Source organism: Aotus nancymaae, unplaced genomic scaffold (assembly GCF_030222135.1).
Source record: "Aotus nancymaae isolate 86718 unplaced genomic scaffold, 86718_ANA_hifiasm-v0.15.2.pri h1tg000008l, whole genome shotgun sequence".
Classification (NCBI taxonomy): domain Eukaryota; kingdom Metazoa; phylum Chordata; class Mammalia; order Primates; family Aotidae; genus Aotus; species Aotus nancymaae.
This window is the reverse complement of record NW_026988419.1, coordinates 60,189,959-60,209,464: the sequence shown is the minus strand read 5'-3', so window position 1 is coordinate 60,209,464 and position 19,506 is coordinate 60,189,959. Positions and strand designations below refer to the sequence as shown.

The window sequence follows — 19,506 nt, the reverse complement described above, 5'->3', positions numbered from 1 at the left end:
CATCCAGAGCCTGGTGCAGTGGCTCACGACTGTAATCCCTTTGGGAGGACGAGTCAGGCGGATCACTTGAGATCAGGAGTTTGATACCAGCCTGGCCAACATGGCGAAACCCTGTCTCTACTAAAAATGCAAGAAGTAGCTGGGTGTGGTGATGCCCACTTTTGTAATCCCAGCAACTCAGGAGGCTCAGGCAGGAGAATCACTTGAACCCAGGAGGTGAAGGTTTTAGTGAGCCGAGATCACACCACTGCACTCCAGCCTGGATGACAAAGCAAGGGATTCTGTCTCAAAAAAATTTTTTTTGAGATTACAGGCATCTGCCACGACTCCTGGCTAATTTATTTATTTATTTATTTATTTATTTTTGGTATTTTTAGCAGGTTTCACTATGTTAGCCAGGCTGGTCTCAAATGCCTGACCTTGTGATCTACCCGTCTTAGCCTCCCAAACTGCTGGGATTACAGGCGTGAGCCACCGTGCCTGGCAAAAATAAATAAATAAATAAATAAAAAAGGCATTCAGAAAAGCAAAGAGTACAATGAATGGCCATAAGCCCACCACCTCAGTTCAACAATTACCAATATAATGCCAACATCATGACACTTTATCTTGGATTATTCAGGATGTATCTCCCAAAATTCAATATACTCTCTATGCTATTATAAACCTAACATAATGAATAGTGAGTGATTCCCTATTATCATTTAATAACCAGCTAATGTGGCCAGGCATGGGTGATGCTGGTAAATGTATAGTTTTGGATGCCCTTTCTCTTTGTGTATTTATCAGTTTTGTTTTTCTTTTTCTAATTTCTCGGCTGAAATTTCCAATTTCCTTACGCCACATAGCCATATTTCTTTACCCCAGTGATCTCTAAGCTTATGATACACATAAATATGCTACATTGGCAGTTGATTGTGTGTTACTTTATGACAGATCTCAAGATATTATTTAGCATGTCATTTCTTTATGCCTTCCTTGTCTCTCCAACCACTTTTTATATTCCTTAAGGTAGCGGGCATATTTTATCCTAATCTGATTTCCCAGGTTGCCTAACAGTACAGCATAGTTAGAGCTCAATATATACTGACTGATTAATATCTCTGATTCCTCTACTTGCTAGTTATATTTTTCCCCTCTCTGCTTCTCCCTTCAACTTACAATTGCAAGCTCTTGGTTCCTCACTCCCTAACTCTTCTTGGCTGTATCTTTCTTTGCCTCATACCCATGTTTCAGAAATCACTGTATCTCAATAACCTGAGATAATTAATTCATCTTGAAAAGGCAACCAGTGATTAGCCTTCCAAAGGGATGATTAGACTTTTTTTTCTGCTTAACAAATTATGTTTTACTACTTTTAAAGAGTATAGGATTAATGTTTTACATTTTCAGAATATTTTACCATAATTAGACCTCTGAAATGGAGAGGTCATATCATTCTCCAAGGATCATTTAATTCATAAACCCCCTGCCAAGAGACTGCTTGGTGGTGTGGTGGTAGTAGTGATATTTACCTGTTTGCTGGGAGAAGGGCCAGGGTAGTCAGCTGATTTAACAGAAAGGTTCTGAAAATCATTGGGTGGTCACAAGACATCAACTTGGGCTGCTTTTACTGTGGGAATTCCATCTCAGAGGTCATGCTGCCACCTTGGCAGGACACATGGCAAATGGCACCTGCTTTCCTTTAGCTCCTAGACTGTTCTGTATCTATGGGTATTTGGTAACTACTGCCTAAAGGTAGACTGCAGACCTTTTATAATGAGCTAGACATACCAGTGTCCAGAAAAGCATTTTGAGCTATATGGAAGCTTTTTGTTTTGTTTTGTTGTTGTTGTTGTTTGTTTTTAGAGGACTATGTTAGTTTTTAAGTTCCTGGAAGGCAAAAGCAATCTCTTTTAATAATAATAGTGATAATAATAGCAACAACAATTATAATAATGACTAACATTTATTGAGTGCTTACTCTGAGTCAGGCACTTTTCTGGAAACTTTAGCTATAAGAATCCATTCATGTGATAGAATATGTTAGGAAGAATTTTAAAAAAAAGAATCCATTCAGTTTAAACAATCACCTTAGATGCCATGTTTATCTCTTTTTTAAAGAGGAGGGAACTGAATTAAAGAAGAGATTAAGCAACTAGCCCAAGGTCACACAACTAAGTAGTAAAGCTGAGAATCAAACCTTAGGCAGTCTGGTTCCAAAACCCTTGCCCTTAACCATTAGCCACATAGTGCTATAGGTATCTGAGCGTTTCCTGAGAACATTTCAAATGCATTTCAAACCACCCAGCAAATTACAAGTCACAATTACTTGGATTTCATAGGAAACAACAGGGGAACATGCTGAAGTAAAGTGCTATTTTTATGTGAGACAGATGAGAAAAGACCAAGCAGTACAAGTTTTAACTTTGGTTCAGTACTGGTTAGTTTCATGACCAAATCCTATTCATCATACTTTAACTTACTTGGATAGATCTTAAATTGAATGCAAATCTCTAGTGCCACAGAATGAGTGAATTATGGGTGAGCATAGTTATTAATCAATGAGTTGCCTTTAAGAATATAATCTGAGGCCAAGCACAGTGGCTCACGCCTGTAATCCCAACACTTTGGGAGTCTGAGGTGGGTGGATCACCTGAGGTCATGAGTTTGAGACCAGCCTTACCAACATGGTGAAACCCCGTCTCTACTAAAAATACAAAATTAGCTGGGCGTGGTAGAGCATTCCTGTAATCCCTGCTACTTGGGAGGCTAAGGCGAGAGAATTGCTTGAACCCAGGAGGCAGAGACTGCAGTGAGCTGAGATCGTGCCATTGGACTCCAGCCTGGGCAAGAAGAGCAAAATGCCATCCCTCTGACCAAAAAAAAAAAAAATACATATATATATATATATACACACACACACACACATATGTATATGTATATATATGTATATATGTATATATAACCATATAACCAGAGCCTGGGTCAGATTTTGCTAAATGCATATTTGGGCTTGTATTCCATATTTTTTTATTTAGGAGTTTAGAAGTTCACCTTGCTTGGAATACCTCTTGAGTCAGATTAGAAGTCTTAATGATATGCTTCAAGGCCCACCTTTATATCCTGCCATATACCAGTTTGGGGTCTCAGGATTAGTGCTACTTCTCATCCCTGGCATGTGACTCCCACCTCTAAACTCTTCAACCATTTCCCCTTCTCCTCAATTAACAATGTCATCCTCCTCCTTCAAAACTTTTAAGACTTATACCTCAGGGTGCTGGCCCTCTCCATACCCCTGTAGAAGTTGTATAAAACCAATTATGTCCCCAACTAGACTATAAAACCTATGAGACCCAGGACCATCCTTACTGTTTTATGACATGCTGACCTCTTTCTGTGATTCAGACGTGGTACTAAGCAACATGATGCAAGGATTATTTGATACCAGCATATACAGCATCATCAGCAGGAGTATGGGCCTACAAAATTCAGGGTATATGGCTGCCTTAAGTAACCATGGTCCAGCCATCATTGCTGAATTTCAAATAAAGACCAAACAGAACACATTTAACTTGAGAAGAAGCCAATTAAAAATCATACTGCCTATTGTCCAGGCACAGTGGCATGCATCTGTAGTTCTTGCTACTCGGGAGGTTGAGGCGGAAGACTCACTTGAGCCCCAGAGGTTGAGGCTGCAGTGAGTCATGATTGTGCCACTGCACTCCAGCCTGAGTGACACAGCGAGACTCTGTCTCAAAACAAAGCCAGGGTGGGGAGGGTGGAAATACTTATTAACAAGTCAAACCTACAGTTTCCTTTCTTCTCTAGTTTGAGCATATCTGGACTCCAGATTTAAATATTTCTTCTGGCCAAGCACAGTGACCCACACCTATAATCCCAACAGTTTGAGAGACTGAGGCAGTAGGATCACTTGAGAACAATAGTTCAAGATCAGCCTGGGCAGCATAGTGAGACCCCCATCTCTACAGAAAAATTTTAAATTAGCTGGGCATGGTGGGGCACATCTGTAGTCCTAGCTACTCAGGAGGCTGAGGAAGGAAGATTGCTAAAGCCCAGGAGCTCAAGGTTATAGGTAGCTATGGTCACGTTACTACACTCCAACCTAGGCAACAGAGCAAGACCCTGTCTCTAAAAAAACAAATAAATATTTCTTCCATCTTCATAGGAACTCTCCAGAGTCCTTTCTTTATTGTTGTGATTTTGCTTCTGGAGCTGTGGAGCTCGTAAAGGTATGCTACTCCCAGGAATCATACCAACTAATGCCTGTGGTATTACCCTAGAACAATAAAAGTTGTTTTGATTTTAAGATCACTAGAGGCCTGGTGTAGTGGTTCATGCCTGTAATCCCAACACTTTGGGAGGCCGAGGTGGGCAGATCACCTGAGGTCAGGAGTTCCAGACCAGCCTGGCCAACATGGTGAAACCCTGTCTCTACTAAAAATAAAAAATTAGCTGGGTGTGGTGGCACACTCCTTCAGTCCCAGCTACTCAGGAGGCTGAAGCAGGAGGCTCGCTTGAACCCGGGAGGCAGAGGTTGCAATAAGCAGAGATCATGCCACTGCACTCCAGCTTGGGCTACAGAGCGAGACTTCATCTCAGGAAAAAAGATCACTAGAAAGGCCAACAGCATACAAGAAATGACCAGAGAGGGTACTGACCTACAAAATTCAGAATGTTTGCCTGCCCATGAATTACTGTTGTCCAAACAGAACTTCTTTAAGTTCAGAAACAGCAACCCAGAGCAGGCCTCTAACTACGCTACTTACTAACTCAGAAACCCTACCCTCCTTCACTTTTAAAGTTAAAGAGGGATTGTGAAGGATATTTGTTATCAAGGCCAAGAGATAGCCTTAATATTTTTAGGGCAGCTTGAAATAAGCTAACAATACTGAATTGGAAAAAAGTGTTCAGATTGACAGAGGAAAGGCTTTTGGGAGAAAAGTTTAAAATTTTGACCTTTTTATTTAAAAAAAAAAAAAAAATCCCGGAAGTCTACTAACTCCTCTTTTTCCTTTCTGTTCCTTTATCATGACAGTCACACTCGTCCTACAGAGCAGCCCAGTGTTTTGCCTTTGTTCATGATATATGTGATGATGGCTTACCTTACCCTTTTCCAGATGGGATCCTGGATGTCATTCTCCTTGTCTTTGTGCTCTCTTCTATTCATCCTGACAGGTAAATGAAGATGAAAGGGCAAAGCAGATGTGTAAAGCTCCTTTATCAGTAGTGGTTTTCAGAACTATCAAAGCAAAAATGACAATTTTTGAATTTATTATTTAGTGAATGACATTATGTATAATATGTAGCCTTTTAAAGGCAGTTTTTCCTTTCTTCATACTTTTAGAAAGAAACTGGTCAGACTACTTCATTAATGAGCTTTCTGTCACTGTCAGAATGAAGTGAGCGTATTCTGGCAAGACATGTACCTATTAAAAGTGACAGTGCTTCAAGGAAATTACAAATTCAGAACAACCTGATAGACTCCCAAGAGGGAAATTCTACTTGGTGATCAGAAACAAACATCTTTAGTGTAGTGTCTTCCTGAATGTTCGTGAAGAGGTGGTCTTGGGATCTGCTTGGCTTCACAAAGTCCTGTTGATGTGCTTTAAAAATTTTGTTTTAAAGAAGCACACTAGGGAATTAGGAGTTACTGAGATTTGCCAGATTATCCTTGGATCTTTATGATCTAAGCTTAGCCTGATGCCATCATTTAAGTATTTATGACTTAAATTTTCATACAATGTTTTAAAATTATAAATATAACTTTTCTCCAGAGAGAAAACATAAAGAGATATTACCAGCAATTAAAATGATTACCTTTCTTAAAATCTTGCGACCTTCTATGTATGAAAGCACATATATGGTAAGTATCAGGTCTGTGCTTTCACAAGGTTTCTTAAAGTTGTGTTCTCACAGTTTCCTGGTAGGAGATACAGACTTGCCTGTCATCAACCACTTTTTGTTTGATAAGTGTGACCCTTTTCCATAGAAACTGAGTTACTATGTTTCTTTCTTTTCAATTAAAAGTCAACTAGGACCCTTTACAATTCTTTTACTTCCCATTAGAAATAAGTACTTTGATTACTTGTAGAAGAACAAATTCCATTTCCAAATAAATATGAAAGAAAGATACATTAGCACCTAGTGAAATATGTCAGGTTTCATGAAGCTACTGTTTCCTCCCAGTTTCTAGAACGTATTTCTTCTTGCTAATCTGTTTAGACTATAGGCATTGTTCAGGTACTAATAGAAAGATGTCATCTATGTGTTTTGCTTCCTTATATGAACAGTTAAAAGGATAGAGTAGGTGGATAGAGAACAAGATTTCCTATTTGACACCCATAACAAGAAACATTTAAATTCTAAATATGACCACAGAAAGACTACTTGAAATTAATTCAGATAATGTATTTTCTCATGATTTGAATTGAATGTTAAAGAGAAGAGGAAGGTTGGGTGCAGTGGCTCACTCCTGTAATCCCAGAACTTTGGGAGACCGAGGTGGGTGAATCACCTGAGGTCAGGAGTTCGAGACCAACGTGGTCAATGTGGTCAAACCTCATCTCTACTAAAAAATATAAAAAATGGCTGGGCATGATGGCTCACACCTGTAATCCCAGTACTTTGGGAGGCTGAGGCGGGCGGTTCACCTGAGGTCAGGAGTTTGAGACCAGCTATAGCTAACATGGTGAAACCCCATTTCTACTAAAAAATACAAAAATTAGCTGAGCGTGATGGTGTGCACCTGTAATCCCAGCTACTTGGGAGGCTGAGGCAGGAGAATCGCTTGAACCCAGGAGGCAGAGGTTGCAGTGAGCCAATACCGCACCATTGCACCCCAGTCTGGGCAACAAGAGTGAAACTCTGCCTTTAAAAAAAGAGAGAAAGAGAGAGAGAGAAGAAAAAGCAAATACCTTGGGAAGATCACTTTATAATACAGTATTTCATTCTATTTATTATAAAATTAATTCAGATATATCATGTCAGTGGCTTACCTACATAGAAATGATCTAGAAATAAGGTGAATGAATAGAAAGGGGGAGATATTAACATTTTTTAAAAGGCAAGGCAGGCTAGGCATGATAGCTCACACCTATAATTGCAACACATTTTGGGAGGCCAAGGCAGGAGGATCGCTTGAGGCCAGGAGTTCAAGATCAGCTTCGCCAACATGGTGAAACCCCATCTCTACTAAAAATACAAAAATTAGCTGGGTGTGGTGGCACACGCCTGTAATCTCAGCTACTGGGGAGGCTGAGGCAAGAGAGTAGTTTGAACCCAGGAGGTAGAGGTTGCAGTGTGCCAGGATTGTGCCACTGAACTCCAGCCTGGGCAACAAAGCAAGACCTTGTCTCAAAAATAAAAAATAAAAGGCTGGATGCTGTGGCTCATGCCTATAATCCCAGCACTTCGGTAGGCCAAGGCTGGTGGATCACCTGAGGTCAGAAGTTCAAGACAAGCCTGGCCAACATGGTGCAACCCTGTCTCTAGCAAAAATCCAAAATTAGCCGGGTGTGGTGGCACATGCCTGTAGTCCCAGCTACTTAGGAGGCTAAGACAAAAGAATCGCTTGAACTTGGGAGGCGGAGGCTGCAGTGAGCCGAGATTGTGCCACTGCATTCTAGCCTGGGCAAGACAGAGCGAGACTCCGTCTCAACTAAATAAATAATAAAAATACAAAAATTATTCAGGCAAGGTTGTGCATGTCTGTAATCCCAGCTACTTGGGAGGCTGAGGCAGGAGAATGGCTTGAACCCAGAAGACAGAGGTTGCAGTGAGCCAAGATCATGCTACTGTATTCCAGCCTGGGTGACAGAGTAAGACCCTGTCTCAAAAAAAGAAAAAAATAAAGGCAAAGCAATCTCTATAGGATCACTTAGGACTATAGTAGTAGATTCAACCCCAGAAAAGTTCTAGAAATGTAGAATCTTGGTAGCCTGGAAAATTCAGGCACAAGCTGGAGGGCCCAGCTTAAGTGAGAAGAAATTGTAGGTGGCTACAAAAGAAGAGCAAGTTGTCCTTCTTGTCACTGAAATGAAAGTACAAAATATTACAGAGCCAAGCATAAAGGAGGCAGTCAGTACACTTTTTATCTCTTCTTTTCCTTCTCATCTCCCTCTATCCAGAGATAAGCAAAGACAGCAGAGTTGGCCCAAGTAGGATGAAGAAAGAAAAGGGACTTCGTACCATTCCTGTCTTGTCCATCTCACCCCAGCCCACTCTCACCTGCAGTTCTCAGGAACTGGCTCAGGAACTGCACTATGAACCGGGATGAAATGATCAAGAAAAGTAGCTCCCGCTCCTTGCCTCTATTTTCAACCCCAGACATTAAAGGATAGTTGGGAGGGAAGGATTTGCAGAAGGAGGTGTACATTTTAAAGTGTTCATTTTTTCTGCATTTTACTTTCATGCTTGTTTGACTAATAATTACAGAAATATTTTGTTCTGTACATAAAAGAGTTATCCCAAAAGTGAATATTTTAAAGTTTAGATACAATTTTCTTTCATTGGCAAAGCCTACCATATAAGCACAGTGTGAAAATAACCTGTCATAGAATAAACAAACAATAATTTTCTTTTTTTCTTTTATGTCCTTATGTTCTAGTTTTTTTTAAAGGGCTTTTCACCTAATCATGCCACCTCCTTCTGTCCTACTTCTCTTGTTTTATAGCTGCTTTCATTTTCTCAGTATCTACTTCCTTCATAACATGACATAATCTGGCTTTTACCTCACTCTTCCACTGAACAGTGTTTTAATTGGAAGGAATTTACAGATTATCTGATCTAAACTTTTCATTGTTTTCAAATAGGAAAACCTCAGCAGCTTTAAGTAGCTTAAATGAAGCAGAGACAACAAGGACTTAGCACAGAAGCTGCCATGTACCATTATCTGCCCATTGCAGACATTGATAATTGATTTTGTACTCTGTAACTCCCAATGAGCTTTATGAGTCCTCTCAGAGCTCTGTAGGCAGCCAATGCTGTCACTCAGCATTAATATGCGATCTGAAATCTATACCATCCCTGGCCCATAATTACACATAAGGCCATGAACATTTAGCCAAAAACACTAAATCAGGAGCAGCTATAAGGGGTTATGTTTGACTGGAAGCCAGATAAGTAGAATAAACAGTAAAGGAGAAAAGCAAAGGCTCCCCACTGTTGAGCTAGGACTTGGAATGTGAATAAAATTTAAATAGAGAGTAAGGAGGAGAGAATTCTTTGAGGAGAAACCATGTGAGCAAAGGCAGAGGCTGCTCAAAGCCAAGCGTGACAGTTTGGCTAGGGGAGCTGCTTCAGATTGGAAAGCAGTTGGAAAGATTAATTGGGGTCATTAGTAAGAGATCTTAAGAGCTCAACTAAGAAATTAAAATATCCTATGGATTAAAATCATGGAAGTTTTTAAGCAAGGAGGTGATTTGACAAAATTATCATTTTAAGCAGAATTATTCATTGATAACATGCAGGAAGGATTGACAGGGAGAATAATATAGCATGTTAGGAAGTGGATTTGTTTCCAGGCCTAAGGAGATAGGGGTTGGTACTAAGGGAGTACCAATGGGAAACAAAAAAGACAGGAAATATCAAAGATGTCATTAAAAATAAAAATAAAAAGAGGACATAGAATTTTATGGCCACATGGAGAGGATAGGAGAAAAATAATTTCTCTTTCATGAGGTGAATGATGGTACCTCTGAACTACATAAAGTCAAAAGGAGAACGAGCTCGTTTTGGAGGAAAGATATTCCCTCTCTAGATATGTAGGGCCAGGCGCGGCGGCTCACGCCTGTAATCCCAGCACTTTGGGAGGCCGAGGTATATGGATCATGAGGTCAGGAGTTTGAGGCCAGCCTCACCAACAACCCCATCTCTATTAAACATACAAAAATTAGCTGGATGTGGTGGCACATGCCTGTAATCTCAGCTACTCAGGAGGCTGAGGCAGGAGAATTGCTTGAACCCAAGAGGCAGAGGTTTGCAATGAGTCAAGATAGTGCCATTGCACTCCAGCCTGGGCGACAGAGCGAAACTCTATCTCAAAAAAAAACAAGATATGTACAACTTGAGATGCTTTGGCATATTTTTTATCTTGCAAGGAAAATGAAGCACACTCAGTTTTTGTCTATCTCAGAACTACCTTAATTTGCTGTAAGTACCAAGAAACGTCTGTGGTTTTGAAGTTTAGCTTTGACATCATACATCAAGCTCTGTGAAGTTACCACTCTGGTCATTTGGGTGATTTCTTGATACTCTAGGACTTTTGAATCTAGTCATCTAACAAGTTGGTATTCTTTTCTCCTTCTTTACAAAATACTTGTGTTTTTCTTTCCCTTACGTTTATGGTTTAGATTTCTTTGGCCTTATTAAGCTTTTCTTATTTTGTCTTCAACAAAGTTAAATCCAGCATGTAAAACAAGATTTCCGCAAACTGCGTATCTTTTTAATACTTTGTTTTCAAAGGATGCAGGATGTTGTAAACCGACTCTCCAACTTGCTGAAACCTGGGGGAATGCTGTTATTTCGAGACTATGGAAGATATGATAAGACTCAGCTTCGTTTTAAAAAGGGTAATAGTATATCAGTTTGAGATCATTTTTAAGTGTTGTAAAGAATGCCTTGTTTATATTTCACATCAAAGTATTCAGTTGTTTTTTTTTTTTTTAAGGAATGCCTTTAAAAGTTTCTCTTTTCACATATTTTTCAGGACATTGTTTATCTGAAAATTTTTATGTTCGAGGAGATGGTACCAGAGCATATTTCTTTACAAAAGGTATGCTAATCTACAAGAGGAAATAATTGCTCCAAATTGTTCTTGCTGGTTATTATCTCATTGGTTATAGCTCAAAAGCTATAAAACTGAGGCTTCAGTCATTGATTAAGCATTGGATGTCTTCATACTTCAATGCTTATAACTTATATCTACATAAAAGGTTGAAAATGGCTCTTTACTTTTTAATCTTTTTCCAGTTAAAACTGCTTTAAAATCCAGGCACGGTGGCTCATGCCTGTAATCCCAGCACTTTGGGAGGCCAAGGTGGGCATATCACCTGAGGTTGGGAGTTCCAGACCAACCTGACCAACATGGAGAAACCCCGTCTCTACTGAAACTACAAAATTAGCTGGGTGTGGTGGCGTATGCCTATAATCCCAGCTACCTGGGAGGCTGAGGCAGGAGAATTGCTTGAACCTGGGAGGCAGAGATTGTGGTGAGCCAAGATCATGCCATTGCACTCCAGCCTGGGCAACAAGAGCAAGACTCCGTCTTAAAAAAAAAAACCTGCTTTAAAGAATCTCTTGTTTTATCCTCATACCCAAAGGAAGGTGAAGGCTATTCCATTTTGGAGATATTGTTAGCCCAGATATGTAAAAAACTGATGATATACCACAGCTAAAGGAGGAAATTTGATAAGTTTATAGAAAATACTTACCTTGGGCCATCACAGGGGTGCTCACCTGTAATCCCAGCACTTTGGGAAATCAAGGTGAGAAGGTTGCTTGAAGCCAGGAATTTGAGACCAGCCTAGACAACAATATGAGACCCTGTCTCTACAAAACAAGTTTTTTAAATTAGCTGGGCTGGTGGTGCATACCTGTAGAGCTAGCTACTTGGAAGGCTAAGGTGGGAGGATCACTTGAGCCAGGGAGGTTGAGGCTACAGTGAGCTATGATTGTATCACTGTGCTCCAGCCTGGGCAGCAGAATGAGACCTTGTCTCTAAAAAACCAATTCATTTTCAAAATAGAAAGAAAGAAGGAAAATTGGCCGGGCACAGTGGCTCATGCCTATAATCCCAGCATTTTGGGAGGCCGAGGCAGGTGGATCACCTGAGGTCAGGAGTTCAGGACCAGTCTGGCCAACATGATGTAACCCTGTCTCTATTAAAAATATAAAAATTAGCTAGGTATGGTGGCAGGCACCTGTAATCCCAGCTACTTGGGAGGCTGAGGCAAGAGAATCGCTTGAACCTAGGAGGCAGAGGTTGCAGTGAGCCAAGATTGCACCATTGCACTCTAGCCTGGGCAACTGAGCGAGACTTGTTAAAAAAAAAAAAAAGAAGGAAAATTACTTATCTCTAGCTAATCTCTCTTTTTTTTTTTTTTTTGAGACAGAGTCTCACTCTGTCACCCAGGCTAGAGTGCAGTGGCATAATATCAGCTCACTGCAATCTCTGCCTCTCCAGTTCAAATGATTCTCCCACCTCAGCCTCCCAAGTAGCTGGGATTACAGATGCCTACCACCATGCCTGGCTAATTTTTCTATTTTTATTAGAGATGGAGTTTCACCATGTTGGCCAGGCTGGTCTGGAACTCCTGACCTCAGGTGATTTGCCTGCTTCAGCCTCCCAAAGTGCTGGAATTAAAGGCAGGAGCCACTGTGCCCAGCCAATTTCTCATTTTTTAAAAAAGCATTTCTAACAGTACCAAATGAATGCTGCATTCAAGGATTTCCCCAAATTTATGTGAGTACTTTTATAATCTGCCATTTTGCATTTCTGTAAACCAACAAAAATTCAGAAAGGGAACATACTTTCAAAATATTGAAAGCTGCAACCAATAGTTTTATGTATCTGTTGATGTCTGCTGTGTTAGTCTGTAAACAGGTGTATTTTTATATGCATGGTGTATTTTTGTGAAGTAGAAGAAACTTGCTTGGTTTCACAGGTTTGCTTCACCAAATTGTTCTAGAGAGTGTTTCTTATATAAGTGAAACTTAGATGGTCAGTTATTCCATCAATGTTCCATTCCTGACACCCCCCATCCCTAGTCACATGTCATATCTTTGATTGCCATTTTTGTCTCACAGGGGAAGTCCACAGTATGTTCTGCAAGGCCAGTTTAGATGAAAAGCAAAATCTGGTTGATCGTCGCTTACAAGTTAATAGGAAAAAACAAGTGAAAATGCATCGAGTGTGGGTTCAAGGCAAATTCCAGAAACCATTGCACCAAACTCAGAATACCTCCAATATGGTATCTACACTCCTTTCTCAAGACTGAACTTTGTAACATGTTAAGGTACAAAGCCAGCGGACTGTGCTATTCAAGGGCTACTGTAAGTCTTTCCTGTCCCAAAAAGCAATGAGAAAAAAAGAAGAGAATTTGTATTTCCTGCTGTTTTGTCATAGGTGAGTTCCTTTGTGCATTTTAAGCACATGTAAGTAGTTCGGCAGAGTGTGCCTTTTTCTGTGTTTGGAAAACTTGATATGCCCAAGCTTGTTTGAATTTATTACATCTAACCATTGTATTTGTTCCTTGAATTTTATAAACATTCAATTAAATTAGTATTATGTTAGATAATTTTGAGAAAACACAACTTGATGTTTTTTGCGAGTAAAAAAATCATTTACTTTGTTTGTTTAGGCTTAGTAAACCAGTTCCCAAATACAGTCAAACTCTTCCCATTGTCATCTGATTGCAAAGAGAAAGCACACCTTGTTTCCAGGGGAAGCTACAACAAGCCCAAGGTCAGAGTGTATTATTTTTTGTTTTGTTGTCTATTTTCTCCCAATTTTTTTTTTAATTCAGAGGCTGATATCTGAAATAGAATTTTAGTTCTTCTTTCTTTTCCTAAAATTGAGGAAGTATGGCCCATGCTAAAATTATTTTCAGGCTATTCTTAGATATACAAGTTGTTAGGCCAGGTGCGGTAGCATGTAATCCCAGCAGTTTGTGAGGCTGAGGCAGGCAGATTGCTTAAGCTCAGGAGTTTGAGACCAGCCTGAACAACATAGCGAAACCCTGTCTCTACCAAAACTACAAAAATTAGCCAGGCATGGTGGCACACACCTGTAGTCCCAGCTACTTGGGAGGCTGAGGTGGGAGGATCACTGGAGCCTGGGAGGCAGAGGTTTCTGTGAGCTGAGATTGCACCACTGCACTCCAAACTGGGTGACAAGGTGAAACTTTATCTCACACACACAAAAAAACATGTATAAACTGACAAGCTGTTGTGTCAGGGGCTTTTGAACCAGACCAACTTCATCTTAAATAAAGACTGTAAAATGAGGCTGAGACCTACTGGGCAGCATTCCCAGGAGGTTAAGGCATTCTTAGTCACAGGATGAGACAGGAGGTCAGTACAAGATACAGGTCATACAGACCTTGCTGATAAAACAGGTTGCAGTGAAGAAACCAGCCAAATTCCATCAAAACCAACGTGGCAATGAGTGTGTCCCTCTGCTACACTGGTCATCCTCACTGCTACGCTCCCACCAGTGCCATGACAGTTTACAAATGACATGGTAACATCAGGAAGTTACCCTATATGATGTACAAAGGGGAGGCATAAATAATCCCCCCCTTGTTTAGCATATAATCAAGAAATAACCATAAAAATGGGCAACCAACAGCCCCTGGGGCTGCTCTGCCTATGGAGTAGCCATTCTTTATTCCTTTACATTCTTAATAAACTTGTTTTCACTTTACTGTATGGACTCAATTCTTTCTTGCCCAAGATCCAAGAATCCTCTCTTGGGGTCTGGATCCAGACCCTTTCTGGTATCAGTTGTAAGCTCTGTTTAAGACAACTGTCATACCCAAGAAAAATATTAAATTGTAGCAGTTAAAAATTTATTTACCCCCTTGCTTCAAAAAGGACATAAGTTGGCTAGCAAATCACATTTTGTAGAAATGAAGTTTTTTAGATTGGTCTATTACTCATTACATAATATTTATTGACTACTTATATATGAGTGCTGAATTCTATGGAATAATACAAACAATAAAGACCCGACCTTGTTTATGCTCTTCAGGGAGCATAAATAGCATCCAGCTGGCAAAATAAAATGTGCATATCCCAAACCTGTAAATCATGATCTAAGACAATATACAATCAAATACTCAAATAGGGAACTTAACAGCTAGCAGACTTTGATTATGAACCACAGAAACCTAGAAGAAATGAATACTCTCTTGAAAGGACCATCATTGGAATAATTCAGTTCAAACTGTTTTTCCTTTCTGAGTTTACTTAAAATGCAATTTTCTGGAAGAATGTCATGGTCCAGCTTTACTTATTAGTTCAACTCTTTTTTTTTTTTTTGAGACAGAGTCTCACTCTGTTGCCCAGGCTGGAGCGCAATGGCACGCTCTCGGCTCACTGCATCCTCCGCCTCCTGGGTTCAGGCAATTCTCCTGCCTCAGCCTCCCAAGTAGCTGGGATTACAGGTGCATGCCACCACGCCCAGCTAATTTTTGTATTTTTAAGTAGAGACCGGGTTTCACCATGTTGGTCAGGCTGGTCTCAAACCCCTGACCTCATGATCTGCCTGCCTCAGCCTCCCAAAGTGCTGGGATTACAGGCGTGAGCCACTGTGCCCGGTTTATTGGTTCATCTCTTAACAGGCTGGGACAGGGCAGCTTAATTCATGATGACACCAGAATGGGCAACATGGTGAAACCTTGTCTATACTAAAAATGCAAAAATTAGGCAAGCATGGTGGCATGCACCTGTGGTCCCAGCTATTCAGGAAGCTGAGGTGGAAAGATTGCTTGAGCCTGGGAGGCAGAGGTTGCAGTAAGCGGAGATTGCACCACTGCACTGCAGCTTGGAGTAGAAGAAAATGTCACGTCCTGGAATGGGAGAAAGTTCTTCAAAGGAAAATCAAGACACTGCTATCAAAAAAACCAGGGGAGGATGCTGTCCAGTCACACCCAACACATCATATAGCAGTGGTAGCAGCAGTATTAGTAGTTCTACAGAGAGAGAGAGATGAGCTCTGAAAAAGAATGGAAAAGAATCCAGTTTCTTGGGGAAGGTAGGTCTCAGGCTAGTTCTTGAATGTACATTCTCAGCAGATGGTAAGAAGACAAGTGTGGTATGGGACATTAATCATGAGGAATAGGGAGAAAAGACGGGGAAGGGGTCAGCTTGTAAATAGCCTAGAATAGCAGGTATATTGACTTCTAGTCTCTGAACTGGAGCCATCTGAGATTATTTTATTTCTGTTTTATCCTAGACATGTTGTCTTACAAATGTATTGAGAGAGATTGAGGAGTTGTCTATGGAATGGAATGGAGTGAGGTCAGAGATCAGTGGCAAGGAAGACCACATAAAGGTTTTTGCACAAACTCGCCTTGATGGCAAGTCCTCAGATGTACAATTATCAAGCTTTCTGTTTAAACATGCATAAGTCAGTAAATGTAAACGTTAAAATTTGCCCAAGACTCTTAACTCAGTTGTATTTCATAATTAAAGTGTACATTAAAAAGCCAAACTAGTAATGAAAGTATTACATACAACAGGGGCAGTTTAGATAAGTTGATGTTGCTGTGGGAACCCCAGCAGATCTCCTTGTGTCTCCATTTAAAAATCATGGCCCAAGGTGGTTTTAAAAACAACAGAAGGTAAAATTATTCTCACATTCTCACACATGTAAATTGTACTGTCTCTCTCAGTTCTAAATAGCAGATTCAAGCCAGCCTCTTGACTGGCACAGTAAAATTCGGCTTTGTGTCTTATTCTATAATGTATTACAGCATGTGAGTTAACCTTTAGAAGCTTCAAAAATACATCAACCAAATTTGGACTGTGAGACACAAACTGGTCTCTTTTGGGCTCTGTCCAGCATAGCCCTCCTATTCCACATGGCTGTGCAGCAGGGCCATTTCCACCAGTGTCTTCTACTTGCCTGGTCAGTCTTTCTCTCTTTTAACCTTCCTACAGCAACTTCCTTCTCAGGGTTTGCTGCTAGACAGAAATGTCAATTTTGGCAGAGAAAGAAAAGAGAAAAACCTATTTGGAATTTTGTCTATAGATGTTAAGAAATCATGAAGTGTTGCAAATGTAACTGCTTGGGTATTAGTTTAAAATATTTGATAACCGCATGAAATTCTGATTTATCCCTCAAATCCATAAAGCTAGGACCAGTTGGTTAGGCAGAGTTTGATATTTAAAAATTCATCTTCTACGGCCGGGCGCGGTGGCTCACGCCTATAATCCCAGCACTTTGGGAGGCCGAGGCGGGTGGATCACGAGGTCAAGAGATCGAGACCATGCTGGTCAACATGGTGAAACCCCGTCTCTACTAAAAATACAAAAATTAGCTGGGCATGGTGGTGCAGGCCTGTAGTCTCAGCTACTTGGGAGGCTGAGGCAGGAGAATTGCTTAAAACCCAGGAGGCGAAGGTTGCGGTGAGCCGAGATCGCGCCATTGCACTCCAGCCCTGGGTAACAAGAGCGAAACTCCGTCTTAAAAAAAAAAAAAATCGTCTTCTGAGAGAGCCGAATTTCAAAAGGACCATTTTCTTTCCAGCAGTAAAAGGTATATTCTTTCAATATAGAAACAATGGAATATATTGTTTAAATGCATCCTTTGTTTTTTTTCTCTATTTCTAAAAATTCACTTTTGAGCATTGTCCAAATGTAAAAATTCTCACACATGAAGAACTGTTTCCAAAGGTTCTGAGAAAGTCAAGATAACAGTGTCTATTATTAAAAGTTTTGCATTCAGTATGACACTTTTGCCTGTATTGAAACACCCATTTAACATTGACGTCTGAGAACTTATTTGCTTTGCCAGTCTCAGTTCCCTATGCTTTGTCTCCAAATTGTGAACATGTTCCAGTTTCTACCGGTATGTGATTCTGTATCATTGCTGTACTCTAGTTTGCACATGAAAATTCAACCATATGCATCTCGCTGCCCTCTTGGAGGAAAAACTTAAAGCCATCAGAACCATCTGGATTGTTAAACCCCAAAACTTCCAACTCATCAAAGTCCTGAAGCCTGAATAGATCACACATTGTTACTTCTAATTGGTTTTGATGTTTGTTATGCTCCTCACAAGTGCAGATAACTTCACATTTGCAACGCTAATAGACCTCTTTCAAAGCCTCTGCTCCTCCTGCTTCCTGCCTCTATTAGTCATCAGGAGACTTTGTGTTGGCGTGGGTATTTTCCCCACTTGTGAAAGTGCATTGTCAATTCTAGAGCATTGAATATATGTGAGGTATTGTTATTAATAACAGCATTTGCAATCTGCAAGACGGTACACACAGTATTCCAGCAACAGAGACTTTTTCAAAGGTTTTATGAGACATCGTAAGAAAGACAGCATTTTTCATTGGAAAAAAGTGTTGCCTCAGAGTCAAACAGGAAGCATGGGTTCTAGCTCCTATTGAACTGCTTACTACTCTTAATTTAGCTCTGAATGCTAGATTTCATGTGTACTGTACACATTATTTAATCCTCAAACTCCTACAAATTCATTTTTATGATAACCATTTACAGAAGAGATGTTGGGTAACTTGTTCAGGATATCACATCTAGTAAGTAGCAGAGTCACAACGAAGACCCAGAACTGTCTGATTCCAAAACCTCTACTCTACTCGCTGCACTTATAACGGATGGGCCCAAATGCTGCTGGGAAAGGCAGAGGGGAAGAAAGAGAGCTTCTGAATCAGAAAACGATAGCAGCGGAGAGGAGTTTGTTTCGGACGACCTTCAAGGTTATGGCTCATTCTAGATCCAATCATTCTAGCAAATAAGTAGGTTACACTTGTCCACAATTACAAATTGGAAAGGAAGAGAAGGAAAGGAACTGAGAGGAATGACAAAGCAAAAAGCTTTCAATCAGTTCTTTTCAGCATTTTGCCTCTGCTTCGTTCTGCACTCGCCCCACCCCCTCAGGCTTCAGCCTTCCACTTGGCATCCCTCCTCGCAGAGCACTCTCACTTGCATACTCCTCACTTAAAGAAAAAAAATCGTTCTGTACTGCAAGGGGAAAAAAGAAACCCTTAAAATGTCTTCAAAAGGATTCAGCTCTAGGGTAATGTAAAATATGTGAAATCAGGAGGTGTCAGTAATAAAATATGAGTGAAAACATCATTATTTAAAACACTGTATGTACATTAATGCCACATTACTACCAATTCAAGCATGAAATGTTCAACATTTCTTGGAATATGGTTTCTTGGAATATGGTTTGGGATTTGAGAAGCACAAAGGTACCCGCAAAATGGCTTTGGTGTAGTTATACATATAAATAGAAGTAAAATAACAGTTGCATCTTCATTTATAATGAATCTATATTGTGGCCTCAAAGCTACAGAGAAAAGTGGATGCCAAAATCTGTCTTTCATTTACATATGTCTTAAATGACAGGGAAGAGGTGTTGAAGATAAAATTACTTTTTCCTATGAGTATGAATCAGCAACATGCAGTAACAAGCAAGTAATAATAGTTCTGCGTGTGAGTGCCTACAGAGGGTAAGAAAAATAGCATCAGATTGAAAAAGCAAGTGCACCTGCAGGAGGGACCCAGGAGGCTGCAGAGCACAGCTCCCTTGAGCACCATCTCAAAGTGTCTCAGAGCACAGTGACCCAATTCTGGCAAGGCAGGTTGGCATAAAATGGATGCAGCACACTGAAACCTCCAGATGGTCAGACAGCCCACCCTCAGCTGCCCCTGGATCTCAGCAGAGGCAAGCTACCAGGCACCTCCACTTGGCCAAGAGTTTAAAACAACAGCTCCTGATTGTACAGTGTCTGTGGTTTCACAACCACT

At 40.4% G+C, this 19,506-nt stretch overlaps 1 protein-coding gene across 6 annotated transcripts in view; it reads left to right on the top strand.

Moving 5' to 3' along the window:
* The window catches only part of METTL8 (methyltransferase 8, tRNA N3-cytidine), a 99,488-nt gene extending 82,034 nt beyond the window's left edge, over positions 1-17,454 (top strand). For 3 of the 6 annotated variants that reach the window (XM_064373378.1, XM_064373380.1, XM_064373377.1), the window contains exons 6-10: positions 4,169-4,232; positions 5,039-5,178; positions 10,465-10,571; positions 10,709-10,774; positions 12,808-17,454. In XM_064373378.1, the coding sequence (XP_064229448.1) occupies positions 4,169-4,232; positions 5,039-5,178; positions 10,465-10,571; positions 10,709-10,774; positions 12,808-12,998 (568 nt within the window). In that variant the 3' untranslated portion in view covers positions 12,999-17,454. The remainder of the gene's footprint in view (positions 1-4,168; positions 4,233-5,038; positions 5,179-10,464; positions 10,572-10,708; positions 10,775-12,807) is intronic. The other 3 variants (XR_010341475.1, XR_010341474.1, XM_064373379.1) reach the window with 3 other exon arrangements.
* Positions 17,455-19,506: the final 2,052 nt, after the last annotated feature.